Source organism: Anoplophora glabripennis, unplaced genomic scaffold (assembly GCF_000390285.2).
Source record: "Anoplophora glabripennis isolate ALB-LARVAE unplaced genomic scaffold, Agla_2.0 scaffold1088, whole genome shotgun sequence".
NCBI lineage: Eukaryota > Metazoa > Arthropoda > Insecta > Coleoptera > Cerambycidae > Anoplophora > Anoplophora glabripennis.
Window position 1 is genome coordinate 103,557 of NW_019417179.1, and position 17,495 is coordinate 121,051.

The 17,495-nt window shown below is 31.1% G+C and overlaps 1 protein-coding gene across 1 annotated transcript; it reads left to right on the forward strand.

The window, feature by feature from the left end:
* The first annotated feature begins 118 nt into the window (after positions 1-118).
* LOC108914005 lies at positions 119-16,318 on the forward strand. The gene is made up of 2 exons (XM_018719696.1): positions 119-551; positions 16,012-16,318. Exons 1-2 carry the CDS (start codon positions 431-433, stop codon positions 16,269-16,271), a joined length of 381 nt encoding a protein of 126 aa, XP_018575212.1. The 5' UTR covers positions 119-430; the 3' UTR covers positions 16,272-16,318.
* The last annotated feature ends 1,177 nt before the right edge of the window (positions 16,319-17,495 follow it).

The following is a 17,495-nucleotide window of genomic DNA, read 5'->3' on the forward strand; positions in this document are numbered from 1 at the left end:
CGCGAGAGTCTTTGATGATCCTAAAATATTTCAATACGGCCGCGGAATTGTCTCATTATGAGGAGCCCAACATAAAAATAGCACACATAGACGGTATAGGTATCCACAAATGCGTGAGCGCTTTGTTTCACAGCACGTTTTATAGTTTTTCAACAGTCACCAATGTCCTAGCGTTAGTTATATCGCTTCTCTGGAATATTAAGCGAATTTCAGCCTCTAAGTATTTGTTTATCACAAGGGGAAATACGTTTACGTTAATATTGTAATACAACAACAAAAGATATGTGGACATGCTGGATCTTATTATATTTCTGGAATTCCGCCAATTTACGACTTACTTAAGTCTGCCACTATTTTTGTTTTTACTAATACAATATTCTTACGAGGTGACAGAGATTAACGGATGCCGCCAAACTAATTTTCAGTGAAAATGCAGCGCATATTAAGTGTGGAAGCTAGCCGGAACACCAACAATTCCATTTCCGAATATGTTACTAAACGTCTATGCTGCAGCGTAGTTCTTACAGTGACTTTCTTCGGATTTCTTGGAGGTAGGTGGTTGTACATGTAAGCTAACTTAAAATTTTGGTTGTGCCCGCTTTAATTCCGGAATAAATTAATAATATTTGTTTCTTAATAACCAATTTTTTTTGCGTCAAAACGTGAGTGATATGAATGGTATGGCATCCACTTTATATTTGTCCTAAAGTATTAATATACACAGTTATTTATATTAATCTGCCGTGGTTTGTGTTTTATTTTAAATTATGAGAGCTAAATCGATACTGACTAGTATAGAACCTTGAATAAATGCATTGTTTAAAATAAGGATAAAATTTCCCAACAACTAACTTTTAAAAATCTATTTTCATTACTTTTTTAAATATGTATATCAAAAACCTATTATTTGTTTATTTAAAAGTTATAGAAAAAAAATGAGAAATACTGTTTACTATGAATCACTCAAGTAAAACCTAGGCTTGAGTAGTTTTATTTTTGTTTTTGAGATACTGTATGTTACATATGGGGTATTTTATAATATATGTTTATACGAAGTTGTTTTCTAAAAGATTTACTCCATCAATATTTTAATTCACTTGGAATCACATTGTGTATTGACAAAAAAACGGTGCATTTTCAGTAATTTCAGAAAGAATACATTTATGTGCAAAATCTCGTGATAAAATCTAGTTGTACGAACTTTGCAGAAGAGAACTGTTTTTATGCTATGCCTGCTTTTTATGTCATGTCAAGCTATTTATCTTAAAACGTGTGACTTTTTAAAAATAAGAACCTATATGAGGTCTGTTCAGAAAATAACCGAACTTTTTGAATTACGCGCTAATGAAAATATTTAGTGATATGCGGTTGGCAGCATTGCGTTGCACATAACCTTCTCTATAACCACTTGTTCTTGGATTGCTGATATTTCATTTAGTTGTCGTGATATTGTTATTCTAGTGCAACGTGTTTAAGTATTAGTGACAATTTCTGAATTGTGCGATTTTCTGGAACAACTGTCCAACGTAAAATTTTGCGTGAAACTGGAGAAAACTTTCACGGAAACGTCAACTTTTGAAACAAACTTATGGACTCTGTCTCGTACGCAATGTTACTAACGGTTATCACGATTTAAACCTGGTCGTCAGTCAATTGAAGATGATCCTCGACCAGGAAGGCCTTCAACTTCAGCTGATGACTCCCACGTCCAGAAAGTCAAAGATCTGGTGCATACAAATCGCCGATTGACTGTCAGAGAAATTGCAGAAGAGGTTAGCATCTTAATGTCATGCCATGCAATGCAATTTTGACTGATAATTTGAACATTCATCGGGTTGTTGCAAAATTCGTTCCTCATTTGATGACCGAAAGAAAATTGTGTGGACGGTTGTCGGCAACTCATTGAATAATTCAACGACGATGAAACATTCATTCAAAGGATCACAATGGGAGACAAAAGCTGGGTTTACGACTACGACATTGAGTGTTCAATCATCACAATTGGCAACTCACTGTTTTTTTTTACTTTTATGCACTTGCGCATTTTGAATTCTTGCCTCAAGGTGAAAAAATCTGCAAAAAGGGACCAGAGTTATGACGAGACAATTCCTGGTTCTTGCACCATGACAATGCGCCCGCACACTGCTCAGCTTTGTCTATTCGTTAGTTTTGTGATAAAAATCCCCCACCCCCTTACTCACCGGACCTAGCTACTTGCGATTTTTTCTTGTTTCCAAAATTAAAATCAGTGCTGAAATCAAACTATTGATGACATCAAACCAAGAGTACCTTGAAGGAGACAAGGACAATGTATAAAATTAAGAATATAAAGTTTAAAAAATAAAATTTGGTTAATTTCTGAACATACTCCGTATACTGTAGCGTCCGAGAAGTATTTGCTTCAGTGCATCACCAGCTCAAAAACAAGCTCGTCCAGAAAAATGTAGTTTAAGTACATAAATAATCTACATACATTGCATTTACATTGCACATTTACATTTATCTACTTTATAAGATAATACAGAAAACCTAGCATCAAAAAAGTTATACCTATTCTAAAATGCTAAAATGTCGATGGAAAGATTGTAACCAGCGATCTCTACAAGATAATTGAAAACTTTAAATCATCAGAAACATATCAAATTTTATTGCAACATATTGTTTTATGCCTTCTCTTTTCAAAACATTCTGTATAATATACGTGTCTTGTAATAAAAGTTTTTTTTTTGTATTAAATAATTGAATTACACATTCATAATTTTAAAGTGGCATTTTTTGTTCAAACATTAGCATATTATTTTCCATGATTCCAATTTTCTTAATTCAGAAGAAGACGGCTAATCTTTATGTTGCATATTTTATTAATTTTAATATTTAGGTGTTACTATTTCTGTAGATGTTGATAGAAATATCAGCGATAAAATAAAGAAAAAATAATAGGTCAAATATTGACTATATTACTGTACTACTATAAACTGGGCCATGGTGTTATTTTATTTGACGATTTGAAAACCAAATTTAAGAAAACATACAAGTTTTATAGATTCGTTACAAATAAAATCTAGAGACATTTATATCAGAGAATAAACGTCTTAAGATAATGTGATATTAGGGAATTGTTACCATCTAAAGATGATCGTTGTTGGAATATCCGGTTAGAAGTTATTTTGATAATGTTACCATCAATTTACTAACAAAGTTTCCGTTATTACAGGTGTGATTTATGTTATAATATATGGTATAAACAGACTTAAAATAGTCCGCGAATAAGCCTTCATTATTTTCGCTGCTTCCATAAAACATTTTAACAGGTAAATCTCTAAAATACTTTTTAGAATTAACAGATGTCTAAAACAGTTTATTTATCTGCAATATTTCATTTTGAGTGCTGGATAATTTTTTTTTATCACTTAAAGGCAATTTCAGTCTATCACGCATATAAACTGTATCTTATTTAAGCAATTTTGGCTAAAGTTTTGAATAATTGCTTAAACTATATGAGTTAAATATCAAGTGACGTTTTTATATTTAGAAATAGATAATAATATAAATGTCTTTAAGAACTTTTCAGCGAGTTTATGTCTTGTAATTTTCGTCGATTTTCTTCAAACGAGAGTTTATATCTTTTAACATTTGTTTGTTTTTAATTATATACCGTAATTATCTTATTTTATCAAAAACGTTGGGTATATGTAAATCCAAAATGAATGTATTCATCTAATTTATTTTCGAGAAGAGAATCTGTCAACATTCCCAAGTTTTCAAAATTTTTTGGCAAAATGATATGCGAGTACCTAGTTATTTTGAAAAGTTGTCACTTTTAGACGTAATGAAATGCATGTAAAGGAATATAAAGTATCTAAAAGTATTAGTAATTAAAAATAGTTATACGAATTTTATGAAAAAACTAACAGGTTAAAAAGATTTCATCTAAAATTTTGTGAATCTTTACCGATTTTGATTATGTCTTGACATATTGCAAAGAACTTCATCTAAATTTTGGAAAAAGTATATTGCGATTTATTATACCAGGAGAACCAAAATAATGTTTTCATAGTCAAGTACGACACAGTAGGAATAATTATTATGCACTTTTGCACTTTGTTACAAAGCCCCTACTTATTCTCAATACTTTGTTTTTTTATTTATCTCACATTTCGAGTCGGTCGCGGTTCGAAGCGTCAGTACTTGAATCGATGAATGCCACTGTCACGGATTCGATCCCCGCGTCCTTAAGACCGTAGATCAGCTATATTTGTAGAGGCACTCTCTCTCTGCGGGTATGGCAGGGTGGAAGAACGTTGGTCAATGTGACAGATTGAAACGAGTCGGCGTTTGACCAACCCCTAATTAATGAGTTCTTTCAGGTTTCCCTCATTCCTGCACTGAATGGTGGTAAGTCGCTCCTGGGCGTACGTGGGACCTACTGAATAATATGCCGCCCCCTCTCCCGCACAAACCTCCAACCTCCTTATTATTTGAATTTTTAAAAAAGATATACAATTTTAAATAAAATTTTGCAATTTTAATTTGGGAATAACTGCAAATGGATAAGAGTATCAGTAATCAAAATTAAGTTTTGCTTGAAACTGTGTAGCACTCATAAACATCCAGATTTTGGGTTAGAAAAAAACAAAGTGTTGAAAATATAGAAATCTTTGTAACACAATACAAGAGAACCTGATCAAAATTATTAATTATTTCTTAGGTTGTCTCGTATTTATGACAAAAAAACATAAAATGTACAAAAAACCGAAATTTCGGTATTCTGAAACTATAGATTTGACAGTACTGATAATGGAACGAAGAGAAAAAGAAAGAGAGGGGGAAATAGAGGTGGTAAGGAGTTAAGGGCTACATTCAGCCCACAGAATCGATGAGTTAGGCCGTGTTCGTTTATTCATCATTTTGATGCGATTTGTTACATCCTCATATTATTGGTACGTTTCCAAATTTCTGATTGGCTCTACATAATCTATCGCATCCAAAAGATGAATAAAAGAACACAGCCTAACTTATCGATTCTGTTGCCTGATGAATTATGATGTAGATAAAATGAGATGAAAATACAGTTTCATTTCTAGCTAGGCTACAGCCTCATGTTACTTGGCTTAGGGCATTTGTAAAATTAGCACGCGTTGTTGCTATTTCTCATACCTGTGTATTTTATATCTTAGTATATTATGTGTAGCCTGCTGTTCTCCGTGTCTCCATTTGTGGTTGTATTATATTTTCTTTAAATTTCTTTTGTGTTTTTTTTTTGTTGTTAATTTAATGTTTGCCAAATTTGTTTGTTTTTGACCATTTTATTTTCAATCGTCTTTATCTTATATGTATAGTTATTTAAATACTTAAATAAGTGTAGATTTTGTAAAATCGTTACGTGGTACTGTACCCTAGGACATTTCGAGAATCGTAGAAAGAAAAGTAGTGTTTTCTTCCATAGATAACTACAGTTAACATCTCATTAGTAATAAGTTTGAGGAAAACTTTTTATATTTCTAGATTTCCTAAGATAAATGTATGACATACAAATGGATAGGTGTTCTTAAAAGGAGTACAAAATTAATTGGTATATACAGGGTGGGCCATTAGTGTGAGAAAGTAAAATAACTCCCTTGTTATTCATAATACAGAAAAAAAGTTTATATAAAAGTTGTACAGCATCAAAAAACCTAAAGGACAAAATTAATTTGAAATACACAGGGCGATGAATAAAAACGGGACACTCCTAATATTACATTTTTAAATGGAACACCCTGTATATTTTTAAACATATGGATGTCTGAGGAAATTCTGTATATGGCAGTTTAACATTTTAATGCGGGGTTGCCAAGTTATGTAGAAAATTCTTCGAATTTTGGAAAACACATGGCCTCGAAGAAGTTGTATTTTAACTTTCAACTACTACAACTACAACACTTGGAGCAAAAATATTTGACAGAGTTACAGGCAAAGACTCCTATATTAGCTAATATCGATATTTTATACAGGGCATTTTTTATAATACGATCATTTTAAGGAAGTTCAAACTTGATTTTTTAAAATTTTTCAAATGGAACTCCCTGTATTTTATTGTTCTATTTTATTCACATATCAGTCCACTTCAACTTTTATTAAGTATGTTCTACACCTAAAGTTGTTTTTAAGATATAGCAACATTTCTGGAAAAACCTAATTTTTATTATTTTCGGTCGCACGAAATGGCTTTGGAAAAAACTGTCACATTGGGTTAACTTGTTAGTTCATAATTTATCATTCCATTTTGAGTTAATTTTATTAGTTAATAGTTATTTGTGGTATTCTATAAAATAATAAAAATTAAGGTTTTTCAGAAATGTTGCTATATCTTAAAAACTAACAATTTTAGATATAGAACATGCTTAATAAAAGTTGAAGTGGACCGATATGTGAATAAAATAGAACAATAAAATACAGGGTATTCCATTTGAAAAATTTTAGAAAATCAAGTTTAAACTTAAAATGATCGTATTATAAAAAATGCCCTGTATAAGATCGGTATTAGCTAATATATGAGCCTTTGTCTAACATTTGCCTATAACTCATTCTAATTACTTTGTTCTAAGTGTTGCTGAAAGTTAATACAACTTCTTCGAGCTCATGTTTTTTCCAAAATTCGAAGAATTTTGTACATAACTTGGCAACCCCGCACGATAAACTGTTTATATTGCCATATATAGAAATTTCTCGGAAATCCATATGTTTAAAAATATACAGTGTTCCATTTAAAAAATTTAATATTTGGCGTGTCCCGTTTTTACTCATCGCCGTGTATGTTTCAAATTAATTTTATATTTTTGGTTTCTTGATTCTATAAAACTTTTATATAAACTTTTTTCTGTATTATGAGTAACAAGGGAGTTATTTTACTTTTTCACACTAATGGCCCACCCTGTATATTAAAAAACATGTTAAGTGGAAGTTATGTCTGTAAAAGTTTTTCTATCGTCTCAAAAAAAACAGCATTACAAGGTTCATTTTCATATCAACGTCGTGCGATTTGTCATTTGTCTAGGTCACGTGACTTAGTTAAAATTCCCCATTTTTTTAGTTCACATTGGAACAGCATAATGTGTAGAAAATTGACTTTGACTCCATAGTCCATTGGCTTTATAAGCTACGCTAGTAGTAGTTACATCTATAGTGAGAACTTACCTGTAGATTCCATCCATTCTCGGTGAAATCTGATTGAGGCATTGTCAAAAACAAACATTTTTCGACGTAAATCTCATTACGTTCTGTACACTTTCTACATGAAGCATTAGGAACTCTGAGTATATGACGCTAGTAACAGTAAGTTCATTACCAATGCAATCCTCTAAATTACCTCTCATATATCCTAAGGAAGGGTAAATACAACCTTTCCTGCCTAGATGTACATGCGAATTTTTTTGGGGTTTTAACAAGACATTGACGCTATGGCTGATGACAGCGTCACGAAACATCACTAAAAATATATCTCCTTTTGTGTCATCCATCGCATAGGTTGTTAACGCCCATCATAATTGTTTCACTCTGGAGTGAATCGCTTTGGCACCCACCTTGTTCACACTTTGTGGACCTACCTGATGTAACATCAGCAGTCTCATCAAGGATAATCCTTTTAAATATATTTAAAATGTATATACAGTGAGGCCTATTAAGAAACAGGAAATTTTGTTTTATACATAGTGGCTTCGATCTATGTCTGGCGATTCTGCTGACGAATGATATTAGGTGCTGACTAAATATTGCAATACCCACATTATCCAATTGATTCAATAGATTTTGTATCTATGCAGTTAACTGATATCGTTCAAAAACTACATATTTAAAACTTTACTTGTACCTACCATATTCCAATAATATAATACAGGTACTGATATAGAAGATACAGAAGTTATGCAAAAAAAAGTATTTTAAAAAATCATCTGTATAAAAAATGGTAAGTGGGAAAAAAACATTTTTCGATATTCTACCAGTCCCTGAATTTCTAGCATCTGTCTCAAAACACTCAGTATGATATGTATTTTGTACTTGTCATTGGTGTATATCATTCTACACCCTGGCTGTCAGCAGCTGATCGATTTACTGTTTAAATAAAAAAATGAGTAATATTTTTCACAAGATTTTTCATCTGTCCTATCAGCATTGGGAAATTTAGCTATTTTAAGAAATATTTCAAAAAGCTGGCGGAGGTATTTTTAAAACTAACCAAAATATACAAATCGGATATTATTAATTATTTGCCGGAACGAACTTAACGCAGACTTGTGCAAATTGATAATGAATCTTTCTGTAGATGGATATTAATATAAAATTAGGTATATATTATTTCATGCAGTCTTGTTTTGTTCCATTTAAATTTTAAACCATCGACGACATATTGTGACCAAACCGATGATATACTGCAAAATAACTGCAAACTAAATATTTTGATAACATCTAATATAATTTACTTCGTGTGTTTGCATATACAGAAATTGTTAAGAAATACCGCCACAATATCCACATTTAAAAAAATTTACTTCATTTTTTTAAAAACTTTTTAGAGTACGTTCCGTGATCAAAATGAATTGTGGAACCTGGAAGAGTATAAAATATAATTTATACAGGACATTTCCTAATAATTTGAAACGTTAAAAAAGTTTATCCTTTTAGTTAGTTGAAGAATAAGTATACATATATACAGGGAGGGATAACTTTTTATGATTAGAACTTTAACCATCGATAGATCTCGTCAAAATAATGTAATTTTGAAGTATACAGTTTTTTTTCCAAAAGCTCCCCTTTAGAGATATAAGCTGAAAACACGTTTTGTTTGTTTTATTTATTTTTTCTTAAACTATGAAAGCCATTTGTTTTATATGTTATTAGGTGTACGAATGAAAAGCTCTATCAATTTTATAAATTATTGTGAAAATAAATCAGCCCAAGGCGTCCGTAAGGGGCTCTGATAACCCCTATTATCAATATAATTTCTACGCCACTGGATATTTTTCAAAATGAATATATTTGTTTTTACATTGCGGTTTATTCTACAGCAAAAAGGTCTCTTACTATTTTTAAATTAAATGTATGGTTTTTGAGAAAAATGGTTTCTTATGGATTCGTTACAGTTAGGTAAACAGGGTAATGATTGAAGTATGTACGACACAATTTAAATTTATGATTGAGAAGGGGTCCATAATGTATCAGTTATGTGTTAATAATATTTTAAAGTGACATCTAAAACTATCTTTTTTATTTTATTAGTTAAAGAAACTGTTGTAGGCACAGATTTTTTGAAAAAAAAATCACATGCTTCTTCTCATGCTTCTTGAAGGTGCTTCTTAGAATAACAATTATTATTGTTTATACGTATTTTGACATATCTCCTCAGTCGCTGATTTTACGTTGCATTATTAAATTGTTATTTCTGTTTGTTTCTCAATATTAAATATCTTATTCTGTATTACTTTATTTGAAAAAGTTAACCATTTCACATGTAATGAATCCTTAAGCCATTTTTCTCAAAAACCAAGCATTTCATTTAAAAATAGTAAGAGACCTTTTTGCTGTAGAATAAACTGCAATGTAAAAAAAAATATATTAATTTTGAAAAATTTCCAGTGGCGTAGAAACTATATTAAAAAATAGGGGTTATCAGCCTATGATTGATCTATTTTCACAATAATTTGTAAAATCGATAGAGCTTTTCATTCTCTAAAAGGAAGCCTTTGGAAGAAAAAGTGTATACCTACTTCAAAATAATATTATTTTGATGAGATGTATCGATGGTTAAGGTCCTAATCATAAAAAATAAATCTACCCTGTATAGTGTAGGTAGAATCTTTCATTTTATTTTTCGATATTTGCCCAGACCTAAATTTTATATTGCCAATATCCAAAATGAATGATGATATATACGGTGTCCTACTTTAAATTACGCATTCAATATCTTCTTAGGGAAGCACTTTCAAGAAAAACTTTTTAGACAAAAGGACATTCGAAGATGACCTTGACCTTGCCACAATGGTCAACCGTAGAGGTCTTTTGAAGTTCAATTGTATTCAATATATTTCTGACAACGGATATGGATAAACCGGAAAATTTTACGTTTACCATATGTCTTTATGTTATGGGTCAAAGTGACTCATGAGGGTTTTTTATTGTCAAATAAGGTTGTGAATAAGATATTGCGACATTTTTCGGGAAAACACTTGCGACGAAGGATTCTGGTTGAAAGTTTTATGGTTTGATGTGATCATACGATGACTAGGACCTAGAGGTCAATCTTGAAGGTTCTTTGAAGGTCAAATCAATTTACGAAATAGGAGATCCCTGTATGCGGCCTCATTAAGTTTAAGCACAGCTTAGATAGTCTATCTAGGCTGTGGTTTAAGGCAAGACCGCTATGGCCCAGCCCGTCAAGGCAAGATCGCTATGAAACGGCCAGTCAATGCAAGATCGCTTCGACCCGGGTCATAGTGATCTTGCTTTGACTGACCGGGTTATAGCGAAAATTTTCCGCTCTACCCGTTAGCGGTGTCAAAATATATCTATCATATCTAAAAATGCAAGTCAAAGTAAAGGCCACCTTCGAATGTCCCCTCAGAACCATATAACTTTTGTCTAAAAAGTTTTTCTTGAAAGTGCTTCCCTAAGAAGATATTACAATGCGTAATTTTAAAATGGGACACCGTGTATATTTCATTGTATGTATAATTATAAATAAAAGCTGATTTTAACAAAGATTATATTAAAAACTTAAACACCTTTTTTAAAGAGTGTTAAAGAAGTAGGGTGGACATAAATATACAAATTTATACATACCTGCATCAATTTTTTTCAGTTCATGCTAAAGAATAACAAATTCATTCTTGTGATCGAATTCTATAAAGTAGTCAATTAAAAACGACCGACTTCAGTAGTGCAGTTCTTTTAGCCATCGATTATAAATAAAGCTAGTTTGTAAATAGTATAAGTACCCAATATTTATACAATATGTGATTATTTGCTATTTGAATGTGCATCAGATATCAAATGAAATTCATTTGGTAATATCTTTTGTACTAAAATGTTAAATATTCATTTCCTTGCGCAGAAGTAGATTTTTCATAACAACACTAATTACAGTTTATCTAAATCTATATATATTTATTGATGACAGCGACATACTGTCATTGAAGTATAAAAAAAACTGCGGAAGCTATAAACACTTTTCATCTTCAAACCTTGAAAAAATATTCGCGAGAGAAAACTTTTGATTAAGAGCCAAGAAAAATCTAGTTAGTTCGATTTTAAAATTATTGCAACAGTATGGTGCAGCCTTTATTTACTTAAGGAATACAATACAATAAGCAGTATTTGTATTTTCAAATGCACTGCTTTGATACAGATACTTAGAGAAAGTATTGTTCTTTTTATTAATAGAGTAACATCATTTTTGTTACTGCATTTTAATGATCAGTTAAAAAATTTGGTACAAGTTAAATAACCTTATTGTAGGTAATTACCGTAGTGACAGGGAGACGAGTATAGACAAAATTATATGTACAGGTAGGTACTATGAGCAAAAATAAGAAAAAAAGACCATATAAACGCAGATTAGCAAAACAAAATTTTATTATTTTACAGTTATATTCATTTGTGTTGCTCATTTCCGGCAGATGGACGGTAGCAATGGTTCTATTCGCTGGCCAGTTAGATCTCCAGATTTGAAATCATATAAAATCAACCATATAAAAAATGTTACTATGCTTTAAGTCACATTATATCGAATACTATCCAAATATTTAACTAATAATTGTTTTGTGGTAAACTACTACTCTGCTGTCTACAGCCCAGTCCACAATTACACGAGTAATATCAAAGCTAAATTCATCAGCAATGACCAGAAATAACTTGTTAGTCCTCATCATAAAGCCATAGGTGAGATAAGTAACATTTTAATGAACGGGTCACTATGGACGATCGCCGCGGATGATTCATCCAACGTTAATGAAAAAGGAATATATAACAAATAAATGTCGAAAGTGATTAACAGGTACGAACGTTAGATGCAAATAGAACTTGGCTTACGTTTTGTTCATCCGGGATGAATCGTAGAGGATGAACCGTGAGCCATCGCAAGTTTATTGCAGCAAGTTCGACCGATATTTGTTGAGATAAAATTCTAAGAAGATCACTGTGTCACTTTCTTGGAATTAACCGCATTCGACATTCAAGGTAGAACGACATTGGCGTAAAATTCCCTGCCGCGATAATCGACAACCGAGGTAGAAAGATATTGGCGGATAATTTCAAGCCACGCCCCAGCCGCGGTAAATTGTTATAGTAGGTCCGATAACAGAATTTTATTGGCTTATTCTTTTCTTGGAATTATATCTCAACAAATATCGTACGGACGGACTATAATCATATGCGAAAAATTTTAACATTACTTCAGAATTGATATTTTAATTTTTGGGAAACCCTTTAGGTATATAAAAAAAATTACAGACCAGATCAAGAGTGTACTGATTTTGTTAGCGTAGAAAAGATGATACTTTCAATGTTTATATCCATAATGGATGGAATGATGGAATTTAAAACTGAGTACTCAATAAAAAAGTAAATATCATTCTGATTTTTGGGGAGACTCGGACCGATTCGAAATTAATAGGTTTCATAAAGACAATGATTTATGTCAATAACGAATATAAACATTGAGTCTTATTTTCCAACGATCATAAAATAAGTAACAGACTTGATCGGACCAGTATTTTCCTCTATACATACAGGGTGTTCCACCTAAGGGGGATTCTTCTGTGACTCTGTAACTAAAATTTATAAAAAAATGGTAATAGAAGTTGCCTGGAATCATGTGGGCCAGATAAATAAAATAATATTTTTAGCTTTACAGGGAGTTCTATTTCGCGTGGGCGCTACATAACTTTGTTATTTTAAATGGAACACACTGTATATTATTGCCTTTTTTAATTCCTTGGTTAATATTAGGTGAAGTTTATCAAATGTACATGGTGTTTAAAATTTACCGTTTTCGAGATATTCAGTTGTTTTTGAAAAAGTCACAAGGTCTCTAAATGAGGCTAGATAGCATCTAAACCGTAAGAGTTAGAAACCTACAGTTTTCGCAGTTCGTTTTGGCATAAATTACTCTATCTTGTCATCTTTGAGCAAAACGTGTACTTTTCAGACTCGGAAATACTGAGACCTATATTTAAAAATCTTACGAGCTGAAAAACTTTTTTTTCAGATGGAATGACCCACATTAATTGTCATGGGTAAATGCAAAATTGAATGCCCTTTCGACTGGTATAAGGTTGTCCATAATTATCTTTAACAGTTTTCCAGAAAAATCAGGTTCTTTTCTAAAGTCCGAAAAAGTAGCTATGTAACAGCCTCAAGAAGGCCTTGCAAATCCACTTTTCTCTCACATTTTATCTTTTTTTATTTCATTGAATATTTTACCGCTGTGAAAAGAAAAATAAATTAATTATTTAAAAATATAAATAAATAAATAAATAGATAAATAAATACATAAATAAATAAAAGGGTCAACCAATGGGTTCTAGAAACTAATTTTTATCTAACTAGAAATATCTTGCTACAACAATTAATTTATTTAAAAACTAAATATTTTTAAATAAATTAACGTCTTTTTTTTCAGTGTGACAACGGGCAAACTATCCAATTAAATAAAAAAGTACTAAATGTTACAAATATGAATGGAAATATATGTAAATATTACAAATGGTGAATTTAAAGGATAATAAATACAAATGGTTCAAAATAATCTTGAAGCCGAAAAAAGATAATTGCGCCAAATATACCACAGTTCAACGTTGCTTCATTTGCGAATTAAATTTATGAAAACATGATAATTACGCAAATATTTCAAAAGATATGATGTATTAATGAATCTTGGGCAAGCGACTTAAATAAATAAAGGTACAAACAAATTCACTGTATACAGGGTGATTCATTAACAATGGGAAAATCGAAAGCTGAAGATACTACATGTGAAATGGTAACCATTGGCGCAAACATGCTTTATCCGAAAGTTGATAGTTTCGGAAATACAGGGTGTTGAAAGGTAAAATTTTAAATCGTTTTTGCGATTATTGTGAAAATATGTAGGTTAGGAACTCCATAATTTGTGAAACTATATTTTTTTAAGCAAAGAATAAGATGCGTGTTGCAATTTCAGCGTTGCTCATAGAGAGCGCCACTTACGACCAATTTTACCGAAAATTTAGTTAATAACTTTTTACCCTGTATGTCTAATATGAAACTTGATTCAAAAGCTGAAAGAGCAATCATTTTTCCATTAATTATGTATTCTAGTTTCATTTCGGTATCTCGATCCGTTTTCGAGAAAAATCGATTTAACGAACACTATATTTTGATAATACGAGAAATTAAAAGGGAAACAAACCAAATGTTTCTTCATGTTAATGTTATTACAATAATTAACAATAAAACAAATGAAATACGTAATTATGATTTAAAGTAATTGTTTGAAGAATCCACCGTTGACCCTGATACACTTTACACAACGTTATCTGAGAGATCTTCGAGTTTGAAACAACATATTGGGATTGCGTTTGACTTCGTTGCAGCGATTTGTATTCTTTGTCATAACTCTTCACGTGAACCAACAGATTCTTTGTAGATAAACTATATCTTTCATTCGAGACCAAATAGAAAAGTCAAGAGGAAGTCCGGACTTATGGATGGCCAAGCAAAAATACTTCCACGGCTTGAAGAAGTTCCACTTTAGTTAAGAAGAGACATGTGATTCATGCACGACTTAACTTTCAACACCTTGTATTCCCGAAACTTAACTTTCGGATAAGGCATGTTTGCGCCAATGATCACCATTTCACGAGTAGTATCTTCAGCTTTCGATTTTCCCATCGTTAATGAATCACCCTGTATAATTAAATTAACAGATTAGGTAGATCTAATATAGATACATACATTTTTAAATTTTATATCTTGTGTATTTTTAGATATCTATTTGAATCCAACATTTTTCTAAGATTATGTTGATATAAGGTTTGAAAGTAAGTATATATCTAGTAATAAAGGAGATATTGAATATGTACCATGAGCATATTGTGTTAAGGCCCGTTTATAAACTTTTGCCATTCCTACTGCCTAGGAAATGTATGCTTCATTTGTTAATCGTCGTTTTCGTTAAAAATTAAAATTATAAATGGGATCTTAGGAAGATATCATTATACAGGGTGTTTCAGAAAACATGGGCCAACGCTTGGGAGCAGATTCCTAAACTAAAAACAAAATTATTTTTTCGTATCAACATGGGTCCGATTTCGCTTCGTTCCATATTTTATTTTAAAACTTTAACACCCTGTAACCAAGGAACGAATCGATATCGGACCCATGTTGATATGAAAAAATAATCTTATTTTTAGATTAGGAATCTGCCCCCGAGCGTTGGCCCAAACAACCTGTATATGTATGTAGCTCATTTTATGTAGGTACATACATACATTCTTTTTGACTAGATCTTCCTAACTACTAGAAATAGATTTATGAAACTTTAACTATACACATACTAATTGTAAGCAAGTCTTCTATTGACTATGTAAAAACACGAAGGGTATATTACATTGTCAGTAACACAGTGTTCAATCGTTTTCGCAGCATAGATATTAAAAAATATAATTTTTATTCTCACTTCATTCATAACTCGTACTCTAACTGAGGCAAAGTTTTACGAGACCGCTGGCACATAGATGTATTTTACATCTCAGATTATTAGAGAATGCCTAACATTTTTAGGGGTAACCTATCCCTATACCTGGTTCCGTACCGTGACCATGGGTAAAGTTTCAGTTTGTAGGCATTATCCCTATTTAAATAAACATAATTATAATAGGTATTTCATATTTTTAAATATTTTCGTTACTAATAATATCCACAATTCGAATAACGAAATCTTTTGGTAAATTATAGTAATAATAAATAATACATAATCTATGTATATACTTTTTTTAGGTTTTCTACTGGGTAAATTCATAGCTGAACGTTCAAATATGCAGTTACAAACCGACTTTCAGGAGTTATCAAGAAAAGTTAGCATGTTAAATAACAACTTACAAAAGACATTCCCTCTTGGATTCAATGAAACGTTGTCCCAATGCAGCCAATATATTTTTTTTAAATGTAATTTTTTACAAATAGGAAAAAACGACACAGGGCAACTTTTAGCAGCAGATTATTTAAAAACGCTCAACAGCTGTTTTGGTAATAGTTAATGTTTTTTATGGTATTTAACTTAATAAAATATTTTTTTACTACAGAATTTATCAGTCCTTTATATTCATTCCTTAATATTATGTACTTATGTATGTACTTGAGAGACTTTATTCAGAAAATAAATTATTTGTTTATTATTGTTACATTATTACTCCTTACTGCAACAGATATCGAATTGTTATTCTTTTAAATATCCTAATTTGTAAAATAGTATTAGGTAATTTATTACAAAACTCTTTGTCACTGTTCAGCAAAGGATCATAAAAGATGCGCGTGGGTTGCAAGGTTATTTTAATTTTATTTTTATAATTCGTATTTTGACTGTTTGATAGTTTGAAACCTTATCGTAAATCGAAATCAACAGTGTGTTGTTGAGCAAAGAGTATATAAGTGGTATTTATGTGACCGAAGACAACATTGGAAACGGATTCGAGAAATTAATTTTTAGTTTTTAGAGAAGACCAGTTCGTTACTGCTGATAAAAAAATAATGAAGTAATTATTGAAATACTTCAAATGAATCATACAAAAATAATGAAAATGCACGATAAATATACCTATTTGCGGAATATACTTTTTTTTTAGTTTTCAGTTTGATTTTAGTCAAGAAAAAAGTAGAGGCATAGCGGTATTATAAAAAATTTTGCAGGTCTAGAAAGTCATTAAAGTGGTACCTAATAGAGACTTGCAATATTTTTACATTTTATTGCTAATTGAATATCAACAATTTATGAAAAAACAAGAATAAAACTAGTAACACATAAATTAACGCAATGATTTTTGGATAGAAAAAATAAATTGACCATTGTATTTCCGATATTTTGTCTTTTCGTATTTTAAGGTTCTTTAAGGTATTTAAAGGTACTTCTAGTGACACTTATTGACACTTATATTGTCTAATTAATTTCAAATATTTCATTATTTTAATATTTATGTACGTATGAGCAATAACGAACTTGTAAAAATTCGTTTATCAAATCCGTTTTTCTTGCGATCCAATCAAAACCTTGGCCTTTCGTTTGTTGAAATCATCGGTAAAAACGTTAATTTCTATTTAAAGGTGGCAGATTTTAAAATGGACTTTGTCACATCTACTCACCTAAAAGTGTCAGTATTTTGAGTTAAGGCTCAATTAATTAATCGAGTGATTAGGTTTTGGATTAGACTGTAAACAAGTAAATATAAAGCCGCTACCGAGTTTCATAGTACCTACCTACCACATTG

Bases quoted from the DNA above. Each gene is read 5' to 3' on its own strand.
- LOC108914005 (XM_018719696.1), top strand. From the start codon at position 431: ATGCAGCGCATATTAAGTGTGGAAGCTAGCCGGAACACCAACAATTCC. The intron at 552-16,011 runs GTAGGTGGTTGT...TACTTTTTTTAG, and splicing joins TTTCTTCGGATTTCTTGGAG to GTTTTCTACTGGGTAAATTC.